Below are 18,993 nucleotides of genomic sequence, written 5' to 3'. Positions count from 1 at the left end.
CGACGGCTTCGGGTCTATTTCTGCTCTGATATGTCCTGGCGCCGATAGCGTGCGTTCCCCAGCCGCCACGCGATGCCGAGCCGAGCCAGCAGTTCACCTGCTGCAGATGGCAAAACGCGATGTGCAGAGAGGCCTCTCGCGCCCTACTGGGTTTTCTGTGAGATCCCAAAGCCCCCAGCCCCAGGGACTGGTCCTGCTGCAGTGCCGGACCCTGCCCTGCCACGGCCTCGCCGGGCCCCCCGTGGGCTTCGTCTCTGCATGGAGCAATTGGGATGCCGGGGAACGTGGCCTGTCGTGCCCAGTCCCTGAGCATCCCGGCCTCTGAGCATCCCTGCCCCGTGCCTTTCACGAAGGCAGCTGCCTCCCAGCCTCTAAAATCTAGTGCTTTAATAACGGAGCTCTTGGGCTATAAAGGGACTGTGGAGAGAGGGGGGAAATAATTGTGCGATTGGGGGTTATCAGTTCGCAGAGTGTTTCCTGCCCTGGATTTGGCCATTCCCAGAATAAAACTGAGTGATTAAGGTAGGGCTGCCTTAATAAAAATGTGCCTAAAAGCCTGTCCCTGGAGACTACGCACCGGTGGGCTGTGACCGTGCCAGCCCTGCTGTGGCCGAAAGTCCCCGAACCCCTTTTTTCATGCAGGTGTTTGCAGCAACATCGTGGCCCTGGTTTTGCAGCGAGCCTGAGCACATGCCGTGCTGCTGCGTGCACCGCGCTCTGGCGGAGGTTTCGTCTGAGTCCTGGGCTGTTGGAAACACCCAACAGGTTGCTTTTATTTATTTTAAGGGTTTTCTGTTTGAACGCGATGCTCTAGGAAATCCTGCCCGGCTCGTGACATCCCTGGGGCTGCTCCTGCTGCCTCGGCGCAGGCGGACACAACACCTGGCTCTGCCCCTGGGAGCAGCCCGGGTGGCAAAGTTGGGCTCGGATCCCAGCTTTTCCCACACGGGAAAAAGAAACAAAACAAAACCTCAGGGTGTGAATGCAAAACCTGACGTCCCAGGGAACCATCCCTGGGATGCACAGCCAGGGTGGGGGGTGATGGATCGGGGCGGGGGGGGGTTGTTTGTCTGGGAAATAGCATTAAAAATAAGTTGTGTAGCGCTGGCACGGCCGCCGAGCGGGGCAGCAAAGGGCTGGGCCAGCGACTGCTTTTTAATTTCAGAAATGTCACTGAGTCACGAATGACTCATAATTATAATGGGAGACATTTCCAACCCGGTGCATGACTCGGAGACGTCTTCCAGGGATATTAGAGCTGTTTGTAAAAGCCAGGCCTTGCCCTGGCGCTCTCCCCCGCTCCCCGGCTGGTTTGTGTGTGTGTCCCCCCCTCCTTGCCAAGGTGACAGCCCATCTCGCGGTGACAGCGCGGATGCGGTCGCCCCACCGGGCTGAGGATGCTCGTCCGTGTCCGGCGGGAGCAGGGGGACGCATTAATGCTCCCCATCAGGTGGCAGGTGTCTATTAAAGTGACTCCCATCACCGCTGCATCTGGCCTGCCCTTGACTCGGGGCCACCCCGGCAGCCGGCTCCGTGTCGGCGGCGTAACCTCAGCGCCGGGGCTGCCGGGGTATCGGGAGGCAGCGGCGTGGCCCTCCCTGGGGCTGCGCTTGCTCCTGCTGCTCTGCCTCTTGGGGAGAGGCGGTTCATCCCCTTTCCCATCATTTTGGGTGCAAAAGGTGGCTTTGCGGGTTTTTGACGGTTGCAGCTCTGTGCCGTGCAGAGCGGCGGCGGGCAGCACCGGGGGGAGGATTTCTGTATCTGAGCATCGTCTGGGTTATCCCTTTCTCTGCCGCCGTTTCCCCCTCTTCCCAAGCAGGGAAATTGTCTCTCCCGTTCCTGGTGTGCTGGGAGGGGGATAGCTCTGGGGTCGGGTCCCCGGGCAGCACGTCCTCGAGCGTGGGTGGGTGGGTGCTGGGGTGGGCACCCAGGGGGGACGCCTCCCCCTCGGAGCTGCTCAGCACCTGGCTTTTCCCACGGCTCACCTTAGCAGACAGCCCAGCGCTATGCCTCCAGACCCAATTAATTAAGCAGGATTGGTATGAACTAAATAAGGGAAGCGATTGATCCAGTCAGACCAGTTCCGAGCTCCCAGGGTGACTGGTGTGGGTCTGTGCCAGCATCGTCCCCAGTGCAATGCCCGGGAGCCGGGCTCGAGGAGCTGTGCGGTTCCCTCCTTGCTGGAAATACTTTCTCACTAAATAGCATTAAATATTCCTGAGCTGTGAACGTCTTGGACTGATTTTATTTTCCATAAATAAACTTGTTGGGAGATATTTGGAGATGGGCCTAAGCTGCAGAGCTTGGACTGGATCCCAAATCTCGCTGCTGTTTGGGCTCGAGGGGTTGGTTCAGGATTGTTTCGAGCTTTATTTCGGTTTTAAGGGTTTGAGATTAAATAGCTGCCCTCAAATGGGACTCTCTCGGTGCTTCTCCAAGCTCCCCGGTCCCCCGAAGAGCTGCTGATGGGCAGAGAGGGGCTGACAGGCAACCCCTCACCGCCGGGCACGGGCTATAGGGTTGTATCTATACAGGCTGCTGTAGGGGCTGGGGTTTTCACACACGGCTGCCACGGCTGGGTGTTTCCAGCACGGCCAGCTGGACGCTGTACCTTTCTTTAAGAGGTACTAAACCCCCGTTGCTTGGGCTGGGACCGCAGATGCTCGATGTTTTAGGCAGCTGCCTGCACCGGCACCGCGTGTTTGTGGGGTGCAAACCCCTCCTCGTTGCGCTTGCGAGGTACCCCTCGCCCCACCGCTCCTAGCTGGCGACGTCTCCGGCCTGTCACAGCTTCTTGCTGGAAGTTTTCCAGATTGGGCAAAGGAAGGGGAGAAAAAGAAAAAAAAAAAAGAAAGAACGCTGTTTGTTTATTTTTAAATGGGGAAATTAAGTAGGAGGGGTGTAAGGATGTGTTTGCAAACCCACTCCCTGCGTGGCGCGTCCCGGGGAGGCTGGATCCATGGGGCAAGAAGGTGAGGGTTTAATTCCCTTCCCTTACCGGCGGGGCCGAGCGCTTTCTGCTTGTCTAACGTGTGCCTGATTAATTATGACAAGTACAGGATTGCTCTTTTGGTGAGCGCACATGCTCCCCGAACCCCACGCGGCCCCTCACCCTCAGCTTCCCTTCTTTTCACTCAATTTTCAGGTTTACGCCGAGCGCAGCCATGGGAAGAGGAGTCTAATCTGACCCGTAAACTCTGTCACATCCTCATTAATTTGGCCGTGTCTCCCCTGCTAGCCTAAGGGAACCGTCACATTTTTAACGAGGCTCCGAGGCGGCCGTCACGGCGACAGCTTCATTTTGACAGCTGCGATGGGAAAGGTGCAACGTCAGGTTTTGCGGCGGCTGCCGGGGCTCCCGGTGCCGTTGCCGGCAGGTCCACGCGCAGGATTTGGCCCTCGCCGTGCAAGCTCAAGCAGCTCCGTGCGGGGCATGTCATTTCGGCTTTGTTTCACCGGGGATGCGACCGCTGCTCCCAGTTTTGCTGGTGATTTAAAGCTGAGCCGGGCACAGACCCGGGAGCGGAGGGATGCTGCTGGCCTTCCATCGACGCTGCGGGGTCGGCGCCGGCATCCCGGCGTGGGGCGCGTCCGAGCCCTTGGGAGAGCCCTGGGGTTTGGCACCGTGGCTCAACACGAGCTGCCCTGGGCAATTCTACTTTCCCTCCCCCATTATTCCTGAATTTAAACAATTTATAACAAAATCCCATGGCGGGGTCCCCTTCCCCAGGACTGTTCCCTGCTGGGGGGTCAGAGGCTGCGTCCGCCAGCGGTTCTGTGTTCAGGGCGACGATCGGTTGCGGTTTTGTGCAAGGGCAGCGGCTGATCCAGAGGGATCTTGCTCCATCCTGGGAGCTCTTCTAGCCTATTTTAATGCAAATGCGCATTAGTTGATAATCTGAATGTTGAGTGCATTATTTCACCCCCAGATGAGCTGCTGTACGGCAAATTTTTTTTCGCTCTCAGTATATTGAACCGAAAAAAAATCCCCACCCCTACCACAAAGAAACCCACCTTGGAATTACGTTTTATCGCCAGAAATCAGTGCAGGAAGCACACTTCTCTCTTTCCCTCGCACACCCTGAAATAAATGAAGAAATACGACCTAATGACACCCTCTAACAGCTTTATCGCATGTGCACGATAATTGCATCAGCAAACGTTTGTATTGCAATTAAAGCGAGAAGGCAATAAACCATGAGAAATCAATTAAAGGAGGATCCCGGCTGCGGGAGCAGCATCCCATCCTCCCGCCTGTCCTGCTAAGGCGCAGTAAGGCCCAACCATCCTGCTTCATCCTTCCCCCCCTTAAAAAACACAGCAGGGCTCGACCCCCTCAAGGTGGGGCTGAACACGGTGTTGCTTTTCCTCTCTCCAAATTTCCCAAGCGCTGGAGCGTCGCTGCCAGCTCCGCGCCGCCACGCTGGGGCATCGCTGCCCGGTGTTGAAGCCGGTAGTTTTGGGGAGCGGAGGGTTTGCCCCGGGCGCTGCCAGGACGGGGAGCAGAGGCAGCACCCCTGCTCCCGCACGACGGTGGGATCTGGGATCGGTTTTAGGGCTCGGACCTGCGGCAGGTTGGGTGGGTTGCTGAAAGCTGTCGGCTCCTGCCAGGGCACGAATGGAAACATGCAGGAAATGTGCATTATTTAAAGCAGGATTCAGGCTTTTGGCTATAAGCAAGCAAGGGAGCTCCTGCTGCGGGAATCCAGCCCCGTGCAAACGCTGCTACCAGCAGCTGAGGCTTTGCTTAGTGCTGCTGCTGCCGCTGCAGGCTCCTCCGGCCCCTCAGCATCTCCCCTTGTACCTTCCCAAGACCCTCTCTCGCTCCTGGACCAGCTTTTTGCTCAGTCCGTCACCCCAAATAAGAGGGGCTTGGCTGCAAGATGCCAGCCCACCCCCCCCAAGTCCCACTTGAGCCGGCATGCAAAGGGCGCTTTGCCCACCGAGATGCATTTCCCCCCGTGTGCTGCGCTCTTTGAAAAAAAGAAAAAAGGTGATAAACCCACCAAAACAAACCCTTCCCCTGCACGTGCGGCTCCTTCCCCCGGGAGAGACTGAAAGAGAGACTGAACCACACGTGACAGATGTTAATCGCATCATTTAATGCACTCCTGGAAGGTGCTTGGATACAAGGGCTGGGTAGGAACCCGTACGGAGGAGAATAGACTATTGTCTCTTGTATCCGCCAGCACCCATGGAAGAACTGATAACCCTGGGTTTTACATGAAGATGCAAACCGCAGCTCCTAAATTGGGGAGTTTTCTAATGTACACGTGGTTAATACGCCCATTTCAACACAAATAAATTTCAAAAAAGCATAAAACCCATGTTTGTCTTGTCCGCAGCTCCCCAAAGGGCTGTTTGGTCTTGGGGGAGATACAGGAGAGGGGAAAATAGCGATGGAGGGATCACACCGGATTCACACCCGAGCGTCGCTGTGCCAAACACCTTCTGCGCGGCCTGGGAAATAATGAAAAACCATCAAATATTGGTCGTCGGTTGGAGAAGGGCTATTTGCCACGCGGGGCTGGCGGCAGCAGGGAATTGCGCTTCCGAGGCAGAAGCAGCATCCCGCGGGCCGGCTCCCTGATTGAATTCCCCCTCGGTGACCCGGGAAGGTAATTGCAGCGAAGCGGAGCCGGGGCAGATCGCACCCGCCGTGGAAATCAGCATCTCCATCCATCACCCGACCTGGGAAGAAATTGAGGCAAGATGACTAAAGGTCCATAAAAGTAGCAAACTTATTGACTAATAGATTTCTTAGTCATGAAGTCCCCGTGCTCCATATGTACCGAAATCAAAGCAATTATGGATTTAAATGAAGCTGGAATCCGTGGTGCAGAAAATGCTTGGTTTAGCTAAGATTGGCCAGAGGTGAATGACCTGTAAAACCCCTGGTAATGAAAGCTCTTCACAGCTTGCAGTGTTTCACTGGATGGTAATTGCTGCAGTCTGTGATATGGATCTGGCTGTGTTAATGATGCACTGTTCCTTTTCATAGGACTCATTTAAGCTTCCCATTTTTCAGGGATTTCAAAGCAACAAGGCATCGTGGAAATTAACACATTAACGTGGACGTTTTCTCACTTGGAGTATTTAAAATATTATTTAAAGCTTTCCACCGGTATCAATTAACAAAGTGATGGGGGCTGGGAGCCTTGGGAGAGGGTGGCTGGTGCCTCCGTGTGCTGGAGACAAATGGAGTGCGACACGGGCGTTCATCGCTCCCGGTTGGGCTATGTCGATACGATTTGTATTTTATTTAGCATGACAAGATGGATATATTAGAACAAAACATACATTAGGAAAGAGGGAAAAAAAAAAAGGGGTTTTGGATGGGAATAAAAATCCTATTAACTTCCAAATGAAAACCACATCCAAGGGAGACAGTTGGCTTCTCTTCTTAGTTTATTATTAAATATTTTACTAGGGAGGGAAGTTCTGAGCTGAGCATCTTTTCCCTCCTGTTCCTGGCAAGAGCGGTTTGCGTAGCGGGGAGGGTTATTTCTTGGTCGTTTTGCCAAAGCAGTTTCTGGGTTTAGATCAACAGGTGGTGATGGTGCATCAGGGGTGGGGGAAAGGCCCCGTCTCCACTTTTGGATACTTGGGAGCAGCAAATTCAAAATGCTAGGGGTGAATCGCAGAGGGTAAATGGATGCAGTGGGTGGGCTGGTGTTTCACCCCCGGGGATGGAGACGGGCAGAGCAGCTCCCGCCACTCCTGAAATGCTTTTATTTTTCCCCAAATGGGGAGGAGAGCTCATCTTCCCTCCCAGCCCTTGCAATCTCCGTGGCCGAGGCACCAGCCCGGCTCCCAAGGGGCTCCGGGTTTAATTTCTTTCGGTGACCCTGGGGGCCGCTGCAGCCTGACCCCGATGCCGGAGGGGAGGCGAGGTCGGAGTGAAGGAGCAGAGGGGACCGGCAGCAAATGATAAGAAGCTTGGGGCACTTAAGAGTTTGAACAATACGGAAATGGCATTTCCAGTTAACTTAATCACCGCACCAGCTCCTGCTGAATATAAGCGCCGAGATTCAATTACCGTCCCCGCGAGCGAGGTCCCTGGGGAGCAGCGTGTCACCGGCCCCCCCCCGCAGCCGCTGGCTGCCGCTGCCGCCGCCCCCGGAACCCCCGTCCTCCCGCACGGCCTCGGGGGCGGCCGTGGGTCCCTGCGGGCACGCCTGCGGCCGGCGAGCAGGGTCGTGGCTGGCGGCGAGGGGTCGAGGCGTATTCAGGAATGATAAATAAGGAGGCTTCTGGGCGCTTGCAGGAATATGAACTTATTCTGCTGTTATTCCTGTAAGGTGCCAGGCTGGTGATTTCCCTTCTGGAGCCAGGGAAACGGAGGCAGCGGCGTGATGTGGTGACCGTGGAGGGTGTGTTGTACCTGCTCAGCATCATCCTGCGCCTCCCCCTTTGCACAGGGGTGAGCATCGGCCCAAACAAGGGCATGGGACAGAGTGGGGCAGCTCCCGTACCCGGCGCTGAGCCGCTTTACCGGCTGCCAACACCCTGCACAGCCCCGTCTGTTTCCCAGAGGTTTCTAAGGCTGGTCCCGGCAGAGGAGGGGATGGGAGAGGTGGTGGCGAGGAGCCGGGGAGGCACCACCCGTCCCCGTGTGCCACGGGGTGCGACGAGCCCCGACGCATCCTTGCAAAGACCGTGGGGACGTCCGCTGTGGCAATGGCCACGTTGCTAAACGGGGGGTAATTACCAGCCTTTCCTACAGCCAGGCTCTGTCCTCGTCCCCAGATCCTCCTGCCTCTTCTCCCTCTCTCCGTGGCTGGGTTGGTGGTGGGACACGTGTGCCGGGTGTTTGGCATCATCCGCAGCCTTGAGCCCTGGCAGGGAGGCGCGATTGTAATAGTGGGATAATCCACTTTTGCTGAAGCTGCCTGTGAAATGGTTCTTTATTTTAATAGCGAGAAATCTAATCCAGAAAATAAGAAAACACTCATTATTTAATTTTCCCCGGTATTTTTGTGTGCTCGTGGGATTTTAATAATATTAATTATTATTCAATTTGCACTTTGGCAATTCATTTGTGCTGAGCTATTATTTTATCAGAAAGACAGCAACGCTCAGTCCGTTTTTGCATGAGCATCCATCCCGCTGGCCTCCAGCCCTTCCCCCCGGGTACCCATCCATCTCCCCATCCCACCCAGGCTTCCTCCCGGGGACCCATCCATCTCCCCGTCCCAAGCAGCCTGACATCTCCGTGTTGTCTTCCTCCTCCTTTATTTTCTTTTCTTTTCAATCTCTGACTGCTAGCCCCTAAAGGTCAATCCGTTGCACGTGTCGCCGGGTGCTGTTTGCCTGTACTGGTGGGAAGAGCCGAGCAAAGGGCTGCCGGGATGGTCAGCTCGGAGTCACAAAGCGGAGAGGCTGCTCCCTCCCGGGTGCCCCTGGCGCAGGAGCATCCCTGCACCCCATCTCCATCCGAGCATCCCTCCATCCCCCTCCATCCCTGCCAGCCGCAGCCCCACTTCCCCAGATAATGAGAGCGAGTTTAAAAAACTTAAAGCCTCTTCCTGCACGCTGGTGACTGACACAAATGGAGTTCATATTTAATCATCTGTTAACTCGTTGTCTATTATAGCTCTTTAATAGCACCATAGATATTCTTAATGAAGCATGATTTAAGGTATTTACAGCTCTAGGACCGACAGACATCACTCACAGTGTGCAGGTAATGAGGCGTAAAACAGCTCTGGAAACCGTAAAAATGGGAGAGAGAGAGCGAGGCGGGAGAGAAAGCAGGCGAGGAGTTAGGAGCTGAATTGTTCCAGGGTTTGTTTTAAAATGTTTAGGCATTTAAAGTCATTTCAGCTTTCCCGAGGTGTCTGGTAGCACAGAGTTCAGCAGTTCCCGCTGCTGGTAACCCCTGCCTTGCCACGGAGGGGTCTGGCCCCACGATGCTCCCAGGCCGGGGCAGCTGCACGGATGGGTGGGAGGGGGGAAAAAGCCCTCTGAGGGTCCCCATGGAGCGTGCGGGTGCATCAGCAGGGGCCCGGCGACGGCCCAGAGCAGAGCCTGCATTTTTTTTTGGTGCATTTGCCCCCATGGGTGCTGTCTGCTTTGCCCACCCAGTGGCACGGCCACCGTGACCCCTTTGCTTATGGTGGGGAGACGATGGCCCTCTCCTTTGCTCGTTTGCAAATGTCACCCTGTGCAATCTTTTTTTGGTGTTTTTTTTTTCCCCCTGGAAAAAAAAAACCTGAAAAAAACCCACCCAAACCCAAGCCAAGATTCGGAAAATAATTTGTGACGGAGATGCCATTTTGCATCAAAATATTTTGTAGAAAATGTCAAATGTCACCAATCCATGTGTCCCTCCGCGTGATAGTAATTGGCCTGGAAGGCTGCGCTCTGCCACCGTGGCCACTCGCCGCCTCCTCCTCCTCCTCCTCCTCGCACACCGCTCGGGAAATGTGTCGCTTCCCCCGAGTTCATCCCCGGCTCCCCTGCCTTCGGCGCGGGCAGCGCTGCCGGCCTCGGCGTCCCCGGCCCAGGGACGAGCACGCAGCCCTCATTAGCTCGCCCCGAAGCCGTGCCGCCCAAACGGCAATAAACAGCTGCTGGGATGGAGCAACAGCTCGGCAGGCGGCTTGGGGGGTTCTTGGGGGTTGAATTCCCTTTTTGCTGGTGTTTTTTTGGGTTTCTCTTCTGGCTGGGAGAGGGGCAGCGGCGGGGCTGAAACGTGCCACCCCATTCCCCTGACGTTCGGCGTCTGGCAGCCAGCTTAGAGGTGGTGATGATGATGGTGATGTAGCTAAACCTCAATTTTTGGGAAACCCAGCGAGGTGCCTGCACCGGCGTCTCTGAGCGAGGAAGCACAGCCGGTTGCTCTCCTCCCTCCCCAAAAATGATCCAGAGGCGCAGCCCCCGCCACAGCCGCCTCTTGAAAACTTGTATTTACAGCATCATGGACCCCCTGGAAGATTTATCCCACTTTCTGCTTGATTATGTTAGGCGTGTAACACACCCATTGCAGTTTCAGTGCAAGGAGCCAGTTTATTCTGCTACGGGGGCAAAACAAACTCTTCTCCTTTCATGGCAAATAACCCGTTCCTTAAAGCATCCCAAGACCTTAATCTGGGAACAAACCTTTAACGCTCTTGCTTTAACGATCCTGGATTAATCAATTCTTATTAGAACATCAGGCTGCATAAATATTTGGCTGGCTTAGCTGCGGCGAGCCCCGGGGGAGAGCGACGGGAAGGGGGGAGTTGCAGAGTGTTAGAAAGTCAATGAAGTTCCCTTTGGCAGCGCAGGGCTCGGGGGGAGCCCAGACCCGCGGCCGGGGGAGTTGGGCCAAGCGTTCGGTGCCGCTTGTCCCCTTGGGCAAGTCCTGCAGAGTAGGGTTAATATCCCTGACCTATTTTTGCGAGGGGAAAAGAGCAGGGAAGTGGAGAGGTGCTGGTTTAAAATAAGAAGGCAAAATCCTGCTGCGCTCTGCGGCTCTTTCCCAAAGCCACAATAACGCACTCGGTTGCAAACAATTTTTTGCCTGCCTCACCCCCCCGTGCTGTTAGCCACCGAAGAAGGAGCTAGAATTTCTCTTTGGCGAAGCATCAGCAGCAGAATTGCTAACTATGTGCCCGTTATAGAAACTTTTTAGTACTGGGGACAAGCCAAGAAAAAAACCCAGATTGACTCTCAGCTCTCAGCTGGTGCTCGCAGCGCTTCCACCTCGCAGGAGGAGCGGCACCGCTTTGACTCTTGCACCGGTGGGACGCAGGCTGGAGCCCTCAAGCCATGGCCCGGGAGAGCCAGGATGATGTTTCCCAGGACGCTGGGCACCCTTGCCCACCTCCCTGCCCATCCAGGAGCCCCCGCCCTGCTCTGGCAGGTCGCTTCGGGTATATTTAGGTTTCCTGGTTTGCAGTTGCATAAACCGAGCTCTCCCCTGGCCGTCGCACCGGGGAGCAAGCTCCCCCCCGGGTGCTGCGTGCTCGGGACGCGTTGCCACATCCCACCTCTGCACCGGAGGGACCGGCCGGCCTCGGGCTGCATCGTCTCGTGCCATCAGCCACCCTGAAATCCTCTGCAGAGACATAATATGGGCTATTGCAATGCCGGGCTTCAGCTCTCAGGGGGGCGGAGGGCCTTTTGGCTCAGATACCATCTTAATCTATCGGTGCCCTGGTTTGCTTCTGCAGCAGCTCCCTACCTTGGTAAATGCGTTAGCGGCTGTGAAGGACGTGGGTGGCAATAGGTCAGCTGGAAATCTCACCTACCCCCCTCGCATGGCGAGGGGCGGGATGCTACCAGCAGCTTTTGCTGTGAACAGCGTAACAACCCTTGCTCCGGGCAGGTGCGAACAAGAAGCAGCTTCAAGGGGTGGAATGAGCTGGGGAGGATCCAGATGGACTTTTCAAAATCAACCAAACCCGCTTCGACCCTGCGCCAGGAAGCAGGAGCTGGGCTAAGGCTCTGGCTGGAGCTTTGCGCATCACCTGCGCTTTGTTCCTTAGTTTTGGGATTGAATTCCTAAGACGAGAGGGGCCGGCAAAGGTGGGCACCGTCCGGCTTCCCTTCACAGTCAGGAGAAAGTGCGTTTCATGCCACTTTTCTCCGTGGCCTGCAGCAGGTATGTCGGCAGGACAGGACTTTGCTCCGGCTCCATCCCCAGCCAAGCGCAGGCATCCCCGGCAGGACAGAGCCCTGCGGCCGCCCTGGCGCTGCCGAAAATGCCGGGGCACTGCATGTGTGCTGATTCCATGTGCGCTGGTTTCCAAGGAAACCGCTCGCTCTACATGTGTGTCACTTAACTCCCTATTTGCTTTCATTTGGATAAGTCTTTAATTCCTGTGCAGCCCTGGCTCCGCGGGATCTATTGAGCTGTGTGTGTATCCTCAGCGCACAAATCCCTCTCCTGCCTGCCTGCCTCCCTCTTCAAAAGTCGCTGCCTGCTCGGAGCAAGTTTCCAAACCTGTGGCTAATCGGAGTAGCTGATGCTTTCTGCAGTAATAACTGGATATATCACTGCTGCTTCCCACTAGAAACAATTAGCAGGGAAAACATGACACGCGGCGCTGCTGTCATCCGCCACCAGCTCTGCTGCTCTGGCTCTGTTTCGGGTGTCGAAGCAGGGCAGGGCACCTGTGCCTGGGGACACAGGGTGCAAAGCCTGCGGGGTAAAGCACCGGCTCCGGCTGCATCGCTGACCCCTTGGGGAAGGCGGCTCGTTGCAATGGTTAAATGCTAATTGCAAAGCGCCCCGGCGAGAGAAATGGCTGGGGATGGGGGACTCTTGGAAGGGTGACCCTTGCATGAGCCCAGTGGTGTCCCCGTTGGCGCGACGCTGGTGGGATGCACTGGGTTCCCACCGGGTCCCCCGCACGAGCAGCTCCTCCGTGCCCCGGGCTGAGCAGAAAAGAGTGGCAAGGTGTTGGGAGTGCTTTGTTACCCCAAATTTTCAGCTGCGCTAACCCAAAATGGCTTTTTCTTCCCTCTCCCCCTTCCTTCCTTCCTTCTGTCTGCAAAGTAAGACGCTGCCGGTTCTTCTGCACTGGAGGACTGAGGAATTTTCTGATCTAAACCCACTTTCCTCCTCTCCAAAAATCCCCAGGGCTGGTTCATGCTCATGAGGCTGAGCAGCTCCCATGTCACTCCGGGCTGGCTCCCGTCTGGAGCCCTGACAGCAGCTAATGCTGTTAGCCTGTGTCGAGGAGGGATTTCAGCATTAAAAAAAACCACCCTAAAATCACCAGCACTCGGGCTGCTCTGTTCCCTGCAAGCAGAGCCAGCGAAAAACCACCCACCCCGTGTCTGGGGCTACACCGCACCGCTCGGGGTGAAACCAGAGGGTTTTCCCGGCTTTGGGGGTGATTTTGTGGGGCCGGTGCAGCCCCGGGAGCAGCGCCCGGCTGCTGGCACGGGATGGGACGGCACCTAAGCACCGGGAGATTAACTCGGGTCTTGGAGGGCTTTGCTATCTTTAGGTGGAAGGTGAGGGATTGTGCCTCTTAGGGTGGCCTGCAGGTAATGAGAGAGAAAAATCCCTCGGTCCCAGCCCGGCTCGGGGTCGCTGACCCCGGCTCCCGTCCCCGCGGGGGTCTGGCCTCGCCGGCCCCCGGCCGCGTGCGCCACCACCTTTCTAGGCCACAATCTGTACCGAATTGCGAGCCTGCTGTTAACTTCGCTTGCACTCTATTCTCGTGTTTGCTGTTATTTTTTAACACTTTTTTTTCCCCCTTCTTTTTTTTCTTCTTTGCATAAAAGCACTATCCTCTCCCCAGAGCCTGCCTGTAGCGAAGGCATGGTCTGTACAACTGCAATTATTTCGAAGAACAGATGGAGTGAGGAGCAGAAAGTCTGTTAATAGTAATAGAAATGCTACATGTTAACCTGGACAGCACACGATGACAGTCCCATGACTACACGTTCTGTTCCCACCAGCTGGGCTCTCGAGCAGAGACGAGAGAGTCAGAAACACCGTGCTCAGCTCCGCACCCTCCCCAAAGTTAGAGCTCAAATTCCTTCACACTTCCAGCGTAGGGTTTTTGGGTTGTTGGGCTTCTTCTCCCCCCCTCCCCTCCTTCCCATTAAATGCTGATTTCAGTGCCGACAAGGAATATTACTGATTTTTTTCTGGGATGCTCACAGTGATGCAGCCGGCTGCAGCTGCGAGTACCGCGGGGAGGGAGGTGGCAGCCCTGATCCAAGGTCCTGAGCTTCGGCCTCACGCGGTGGCACCCTCACGGCCCCTTTTCCATGCACACATCTGCATGCTTGGCATAAACCCCCTGCGATGCAGAAGCCTTGAGCCGGGCTGGGATTAATGCACCAGGGCAGCAACGCCTTGCTGGCCGCGCTCCCAGGCAGGGCGGTTGCATGAGTTTGGGATTTTCTTTGCAACTGTTGCAAGCTGTTTGCTAAATGGGTTGAAATCCGTGTTTTCTGGTTAAACGGGTTCTTGTTGTGGAGGTGTTGTCTGCAAGGGGGGCTGAGGGATGCACAGCTCCAGTGGGCTGCAAGGGGAAGGGGCTGTGGGGAATCTCTGGGTATGGCAATACCCTGAGGCTTGTTTGCCCCAACCAGAGGTTGGGAAATAGAGTAAAAAGGTTGTCTCTGCCCCAGCAATCTCGCTGTGAAAATCCCTGCCTGCTTGCACAAGCGACTAGGGAATTCAGCCACAGAGCTCCAGCTAATTTGGGTGGGAATTGCATGGCTAAATCCCCCAGCCGTTTATGAAACCTCAGCCCTCGGGCACGCTGGAGCGGTGCGTGGCACCGCTGGCAAGCTGACAGATGCACCTGGAGGTTTTATTAGGATATAGATCCCTTAATCTGGGTGCTTGCAGGATAATCTGGTGCCTGAGGTCCTGCCAAATCCCCTGAGATCAGCAGGTTTTCTGTGCACAGCCTCCAGAGGTCACTTCAAACCCAGCTCCATCCTCGGCGGACCGAAACACCCACCTTGTCTCACAGCGCTGGAGGCACCCTTGGGTGCTGGCCACCCTTGGCGGGGACCTGGGGCGGGCTGTGGGGGCTGCCGGGGAGATGAGCCAGCATCATCCCTGAGTCCTTGCTCTCTTTGCCTGGTTGCCATCACCCAGGAGCGGTTGCCCGAACCCCGGGGTACGCGGCGAGGCAGGGCCTTTGCCTTCTTGCAGCATCCCTGGTGCACGTTGGCGAGCGGCAGCGCGATGCCCCGAGTGCCCTCGCAGCCCTCGAGGGTTAGTCGTCCGGTTAGTTTGGGGTTGCTTAGGTAGAGCTTAGCTCCTCTCGGCCCTCCCTGGCAGAGGCTGGTGTGTCCAGCCTGTCTGATTTGAATCCCCAAAATATCCCGTCCCTCTCTGCAAGGGTTCGCAACCCTTCGCAGTAAGTCCCCTGTGCATCGCGCCCCTGTAAGATGTGCTTCGAGGACGGCTGGCAGGGGAGGAAATTCTCTTTGATGCTTTTTATTTGGAGGTAGCAGAAAACCCCTGCCCTCTCCTTTCTTTGAAGAGATGGAGATCGTGAGGAGCAAATTGTCCCGAGCGGGTTTGTGGCCCTCGCGTTCCCCCGGTGCACATTCATCGCTCGCTTTCTCTGTGCATTTTGCATGAATAAAATAGCCAACGTGTGCATGCGTGGGAAAGCATGAACAAAAAAATGCGTTTTGGGGGCCGGTAAAGCTCCTGGAGGGCTGCTCGTTGCTCACGCGCCGCCGGTGCAAGCCCCCGCTCCCGCACACCGTGCCCGTAGCGCTCTCCTCTCCTCTTTTGCAGAGCAAGAAGTACGTGCTGTTGCTGGTGGACCCCGATGCTCCCAGCAGAGCCAACCCCAGGAACCGTTTCTGGAGGCACTGGCTGGTCACCGACGTCCCAGTGAGTGTTCCCCTCCCGGGGGTCCCTGCCCCCGAGGGTTTAATTCTCAGCACGGCAGCATCTCGCTGAAATCCCAAAGGATGAACGTTTGCGAGGGAAATGTAAATGGTGCTCGGTGTGTAGGTAGGGGAGCGCTTCCGCCGGCTATATAGAGCGAAGCTGGTCCAAAAATATTGCTGGGTTGGGGATTTTTTTTCCCCTTCTTCTAAGGAAATGCTGAAAAAAACCCGCTCTGAAAACTCCCCATCACCAGTTTTCTCTGCAGAGACGACGAGTCATTTCAAACATCTCTTGCTGCCATTTATTTATCTTTTTTTTTTTTTTTTGGTTAAAAAAGCCGTTTTGGTGAAAATCTCGCCAGTGCCAAACTTCCCCTTTCTTTTTGTCCTTTTTTTTTTTTTTTTGTGAGAAAAGTGTTTCCAGCCCGGGGAAGCAAACAGGGGGAAAATGGGAAGCAAACAGGCTGAATTCCTGCTGCTTCCCAGCTCCGTGGGACAGACAGATGGGACAGACGGACGAGCCCATACCCTTGCAGCGGGGCTTCGCTCCCGAACTGTCCCGGCGTATCCCTGGTTTGCTTCCAGTAAGGTTTTGGAAAATCAGTTTGTTCCTCTCCTGCTTACTTTTATCTTTTAAAAGATTAGGTGTTTCAGCCCTGAATCAATCTAACTAATAATCTTAGTACTAAAGTCTAATTAAGATATCAATTAATTTGCAGCATGCATTTAACAAGAAATATCTTGTCATTCTCCTCTATTATTCTCTGAAATTACTGCTAAGGGCTTTTTGTACAGATACCTTAATTAGACTTTTTATTGTTAATGGGAATATTGAGCAAATTAAAATAGGATATTAATACTTTCCATGAATTTCATAATTGGCTGAAAAATATAAAGCATTCAGAATAATTGCAGAGATTTGTGTACAGGGCTTTTTTTTTTTTTTTTAAATCCTTCACAGAAACCCTTCTGCATTTCTAACAACAGGGTCCTGAAAGTCTCTCATTAATTTTAATATTTACTAAACGCAAAGAAGCCCAAGCTCTTGTTTTCCCTTCTGTACACAGATCCTTTTGAGGCATTCGCTTTTGCTAATTATTGTGTTTTTCTTTTCTTTTTTTTTTTTGAGTATAAGACCATTTAAGCAAAGAAGGGAAATGTGGGATTAAAACCCGTTCTCCGGTGCAAATGAAAGGTGGTTTTTTCCCCCTGGCATTTGGGCGATTGAGTTTGCAGTATATAAGGTCGGAAAGCTCCTTGCCGCGCCACGAAGGAGGGGGAAAAAGGAGATTTTTGGGACGGTGAAGGGCTTTCCCATCTCCAGGTGCCGCGTCTCTGCCAGGGATGGGGCTGACCCCAAGCCCAACTATTCCTTAAGCTTAAGATGAATTAAGATAAATATATATATGTATATGGGCAGGGAGTTGGACTTGATGGTCCTTATGGTTCCCTTCCACTTGAGGTATTCCATGATTCTATGATATATTATATATATAAAATATATAGAGACATGATATGTTATATAAAAATATATATAATGATATATATACCCCATCTATATCTCGTGCACGTGTATATATCTCTCTCTCACATGTATGCACACACATATATGGGTATAAATCACCCATGCACTATCAGACACCACCAAACCCAGCGTCATCCTCGCAGGGCACCGGGACAAAACCACCTTGCCCCGGCCCCGAGGTGGGTCCCCATCGCCGGGGGTGCAGGTGTGGGGGGGTCCCAGCGTCCCCCCCGCCCCGGGGGCCGCAGCCGGAGCGTTCCCAAAGCACCAGCCCCAAATCGCTTCTGCGAAGCCGGCGGCTCCCCGGGCTCAGACACATGGTGTCTCGTTGAAATGCAGATCGTTGGGGGGTATATGGAAGTCTTGGCTCCGAGGAGCTTCAGCTGACAGGCTTATTTGCACACTGGCTCTAAAATAACCGTGTAGGCTTTACATGACACCTTCTGTTGCTTTGGTGCAGAGAGGGGGCTTTCAAATGCCTTTCTCCGGGAGGGACGGGGTGGCCGGCGCGATGGCTGCGGGGCTGTGAGAGCCCCCGTGCCCCGGCGTCACCCCGGCGTCACTCCAGCATCGCCCCGGCATCGCTTCGCCGTCGCCGGGTTTGGAGGGAAGCGGCTCTGGCAGCGCTAAATGCCGTTGTAGGTGCTGCAGTACCTTGGCACACCACCAAGTTTGGGATTCGGCTCTGAACTTGCTTTCCCAGGTGGGTTTCGGGACGGAGCATCCCATCCCCGGCGGTGCCGCTCGCCGTTCCTTATCAGCCGCCGCTCCGCCGCTCCTCCGATTGTCAAACACGAGAGATGCTTTCACTCCCATTCAAAATAATTTAAATAAAAATGTTGCTACAAAGTGGAATAATATCTTTTGATGAATGTTTTTAAAGCCCTTTAGGTTTTCATGGTAATTTGCAGTGTAAAATTATTTAGAGATAAGAGCCAAATTAGCTCTTATAGGCGGAGGTCGATATGTCCCGTTATCCATGCAAGCAGTGTTTAAATATAATCAGCCTTTACTCTAATGCAGCATAATTGTTCATTTGAAATAGCTTTTTTTTTTTTTTTTTTACTCCATTCAATGAGTCATTAAAATATTCAAAGGATAATGCAGTGAATTGGAAATGAATGTATCACATTATCCTGTATATACTGTAGAGCATCAGGTAACTAGGCAGAGTCGGAACCAGTTTACAGAGAAATCCAGTAAACAAGGCTTTCCATTTTGTATTCAGCGGGGGAAAGAAAAAGAAGGGAGAAAATACTGCCCTTCAAATGGAAAGCTTTCCGTCTTTATTCCCCCTCCTTGGGGAGGAGGAAGGGGGAGGGCGAGAGCAGCAAATTTGTACTCCACTAAAGCCTCGCTGCTTTAACTTTATTTTTATCAAAATATGTTTGTAACAGAAAGTCGTTATGGAAACCAGTTCTGCCAGCCGGGAGAAATCCTGCGCCAGGCTGGAGCGGAGCGGGACCCACGGGGCGCTGCTGCCGCCCGGCGCGGCTCGGCTCGCTCCGCCGGCCCCTTCCCCGGGCAGGGGGTTGGGGAAACTGAGGCACGGAGCTGGTCGGAGACCAGTCCGGGGTCAGATGGGGGAAATGTGTCAAACGCCTTTGAAGGAGAGCTGTTCCCACCCCATCGCCCATCACGCTAAATGGCTTCGCTCGCCACGGTGGGTGCAGCGGGGTGCAGCCCCCCCGGGGCTGCGGTCGCTCCCGTGACTTTGCAGAGCGCGATGGGGAACCTTTGGGTGCGGGACCGGCGGGTTTGGGTGCCGGGGGACCGCGGCGTCCCTGCCTGGTCCCAGAGGTCCCGGCACCGCCGTCGGGTCCTCGCCCGCGGCGCCTGCTCCGGCGGTTGCATTTGTCAGAGCCTTTCTCCTTGCCGGCTGATAAACAGGCTCTGGGTTGCAAGTGTCACCATAGAAACAGGTGCTATCTTAAGCAAACAAGGGCTTTATTAACCTTAAAAGTTACGCGATTTTTGCACGAGTAGAGGCTGGGAAGGGAGCCGCGGGGGGCCGGGTGCTCGCCCACGTGCACCGTCCTGCACCCTGCCCCGGCGAACGTCCCCATCGCGAAGGGACACCGATGCACGCGCCGCGAAGCAAACTTTTCCCCTGCAGCGTGTTTATACAGCGCATGGGATGGGGGTCGAGCTTATCC

General features: G+C 54.7%; 1 protein-coding gene across 9 annotated transcripts in view; it reads left to right on the top strand.

Moving 5' to 3' along the window:
* PEBP4 (phosphatidylethanolamine binding protein 4) overlaps positions 1–18,993 on the top strand; it is an 83,946-nt gene that overhangs the window by 29,082 nt on the left and 35,871 nt on the right. For 7 of the 9 annotated variants that reach the window (XM_075074756.1, XM_075074752.1, XM_075074758.1 and 4 more), the window contains exon 5: positions 15,215–15,313. The exons of the other annotated variants lie outside the window; for them this stretch is intronic. In XM_075074756.1, coding sequence (XP_074930857.1) covers positions 15,215–15,313 — 99 coding nt within the window. The remainder of the gene's footprint in view (positions 1–15,214; positions 15,314–18,993) is intronic. 9 annotated transcript variants of the gene reach the window in all.

This window comes from Phalacrocorax aristotelis, chromosome 24 (assembly GCF_949628215.1).
Source record: "Phalacrocorax aristotelis chromosome 24, bGulAri2.1, whole genome shotgun sequence".
Lineage (NCBI taxonomy): Eukaryota > Metazoa > Chordata > Aves > Suliformes > Phalacrocoracidae > Phalacrocorax > Phalacrocorax aristotelis.
Note: the sequence above shows the minus strand (reverse complement) of the source record. Positions and strands in the feature narration are given on the sequence as shown.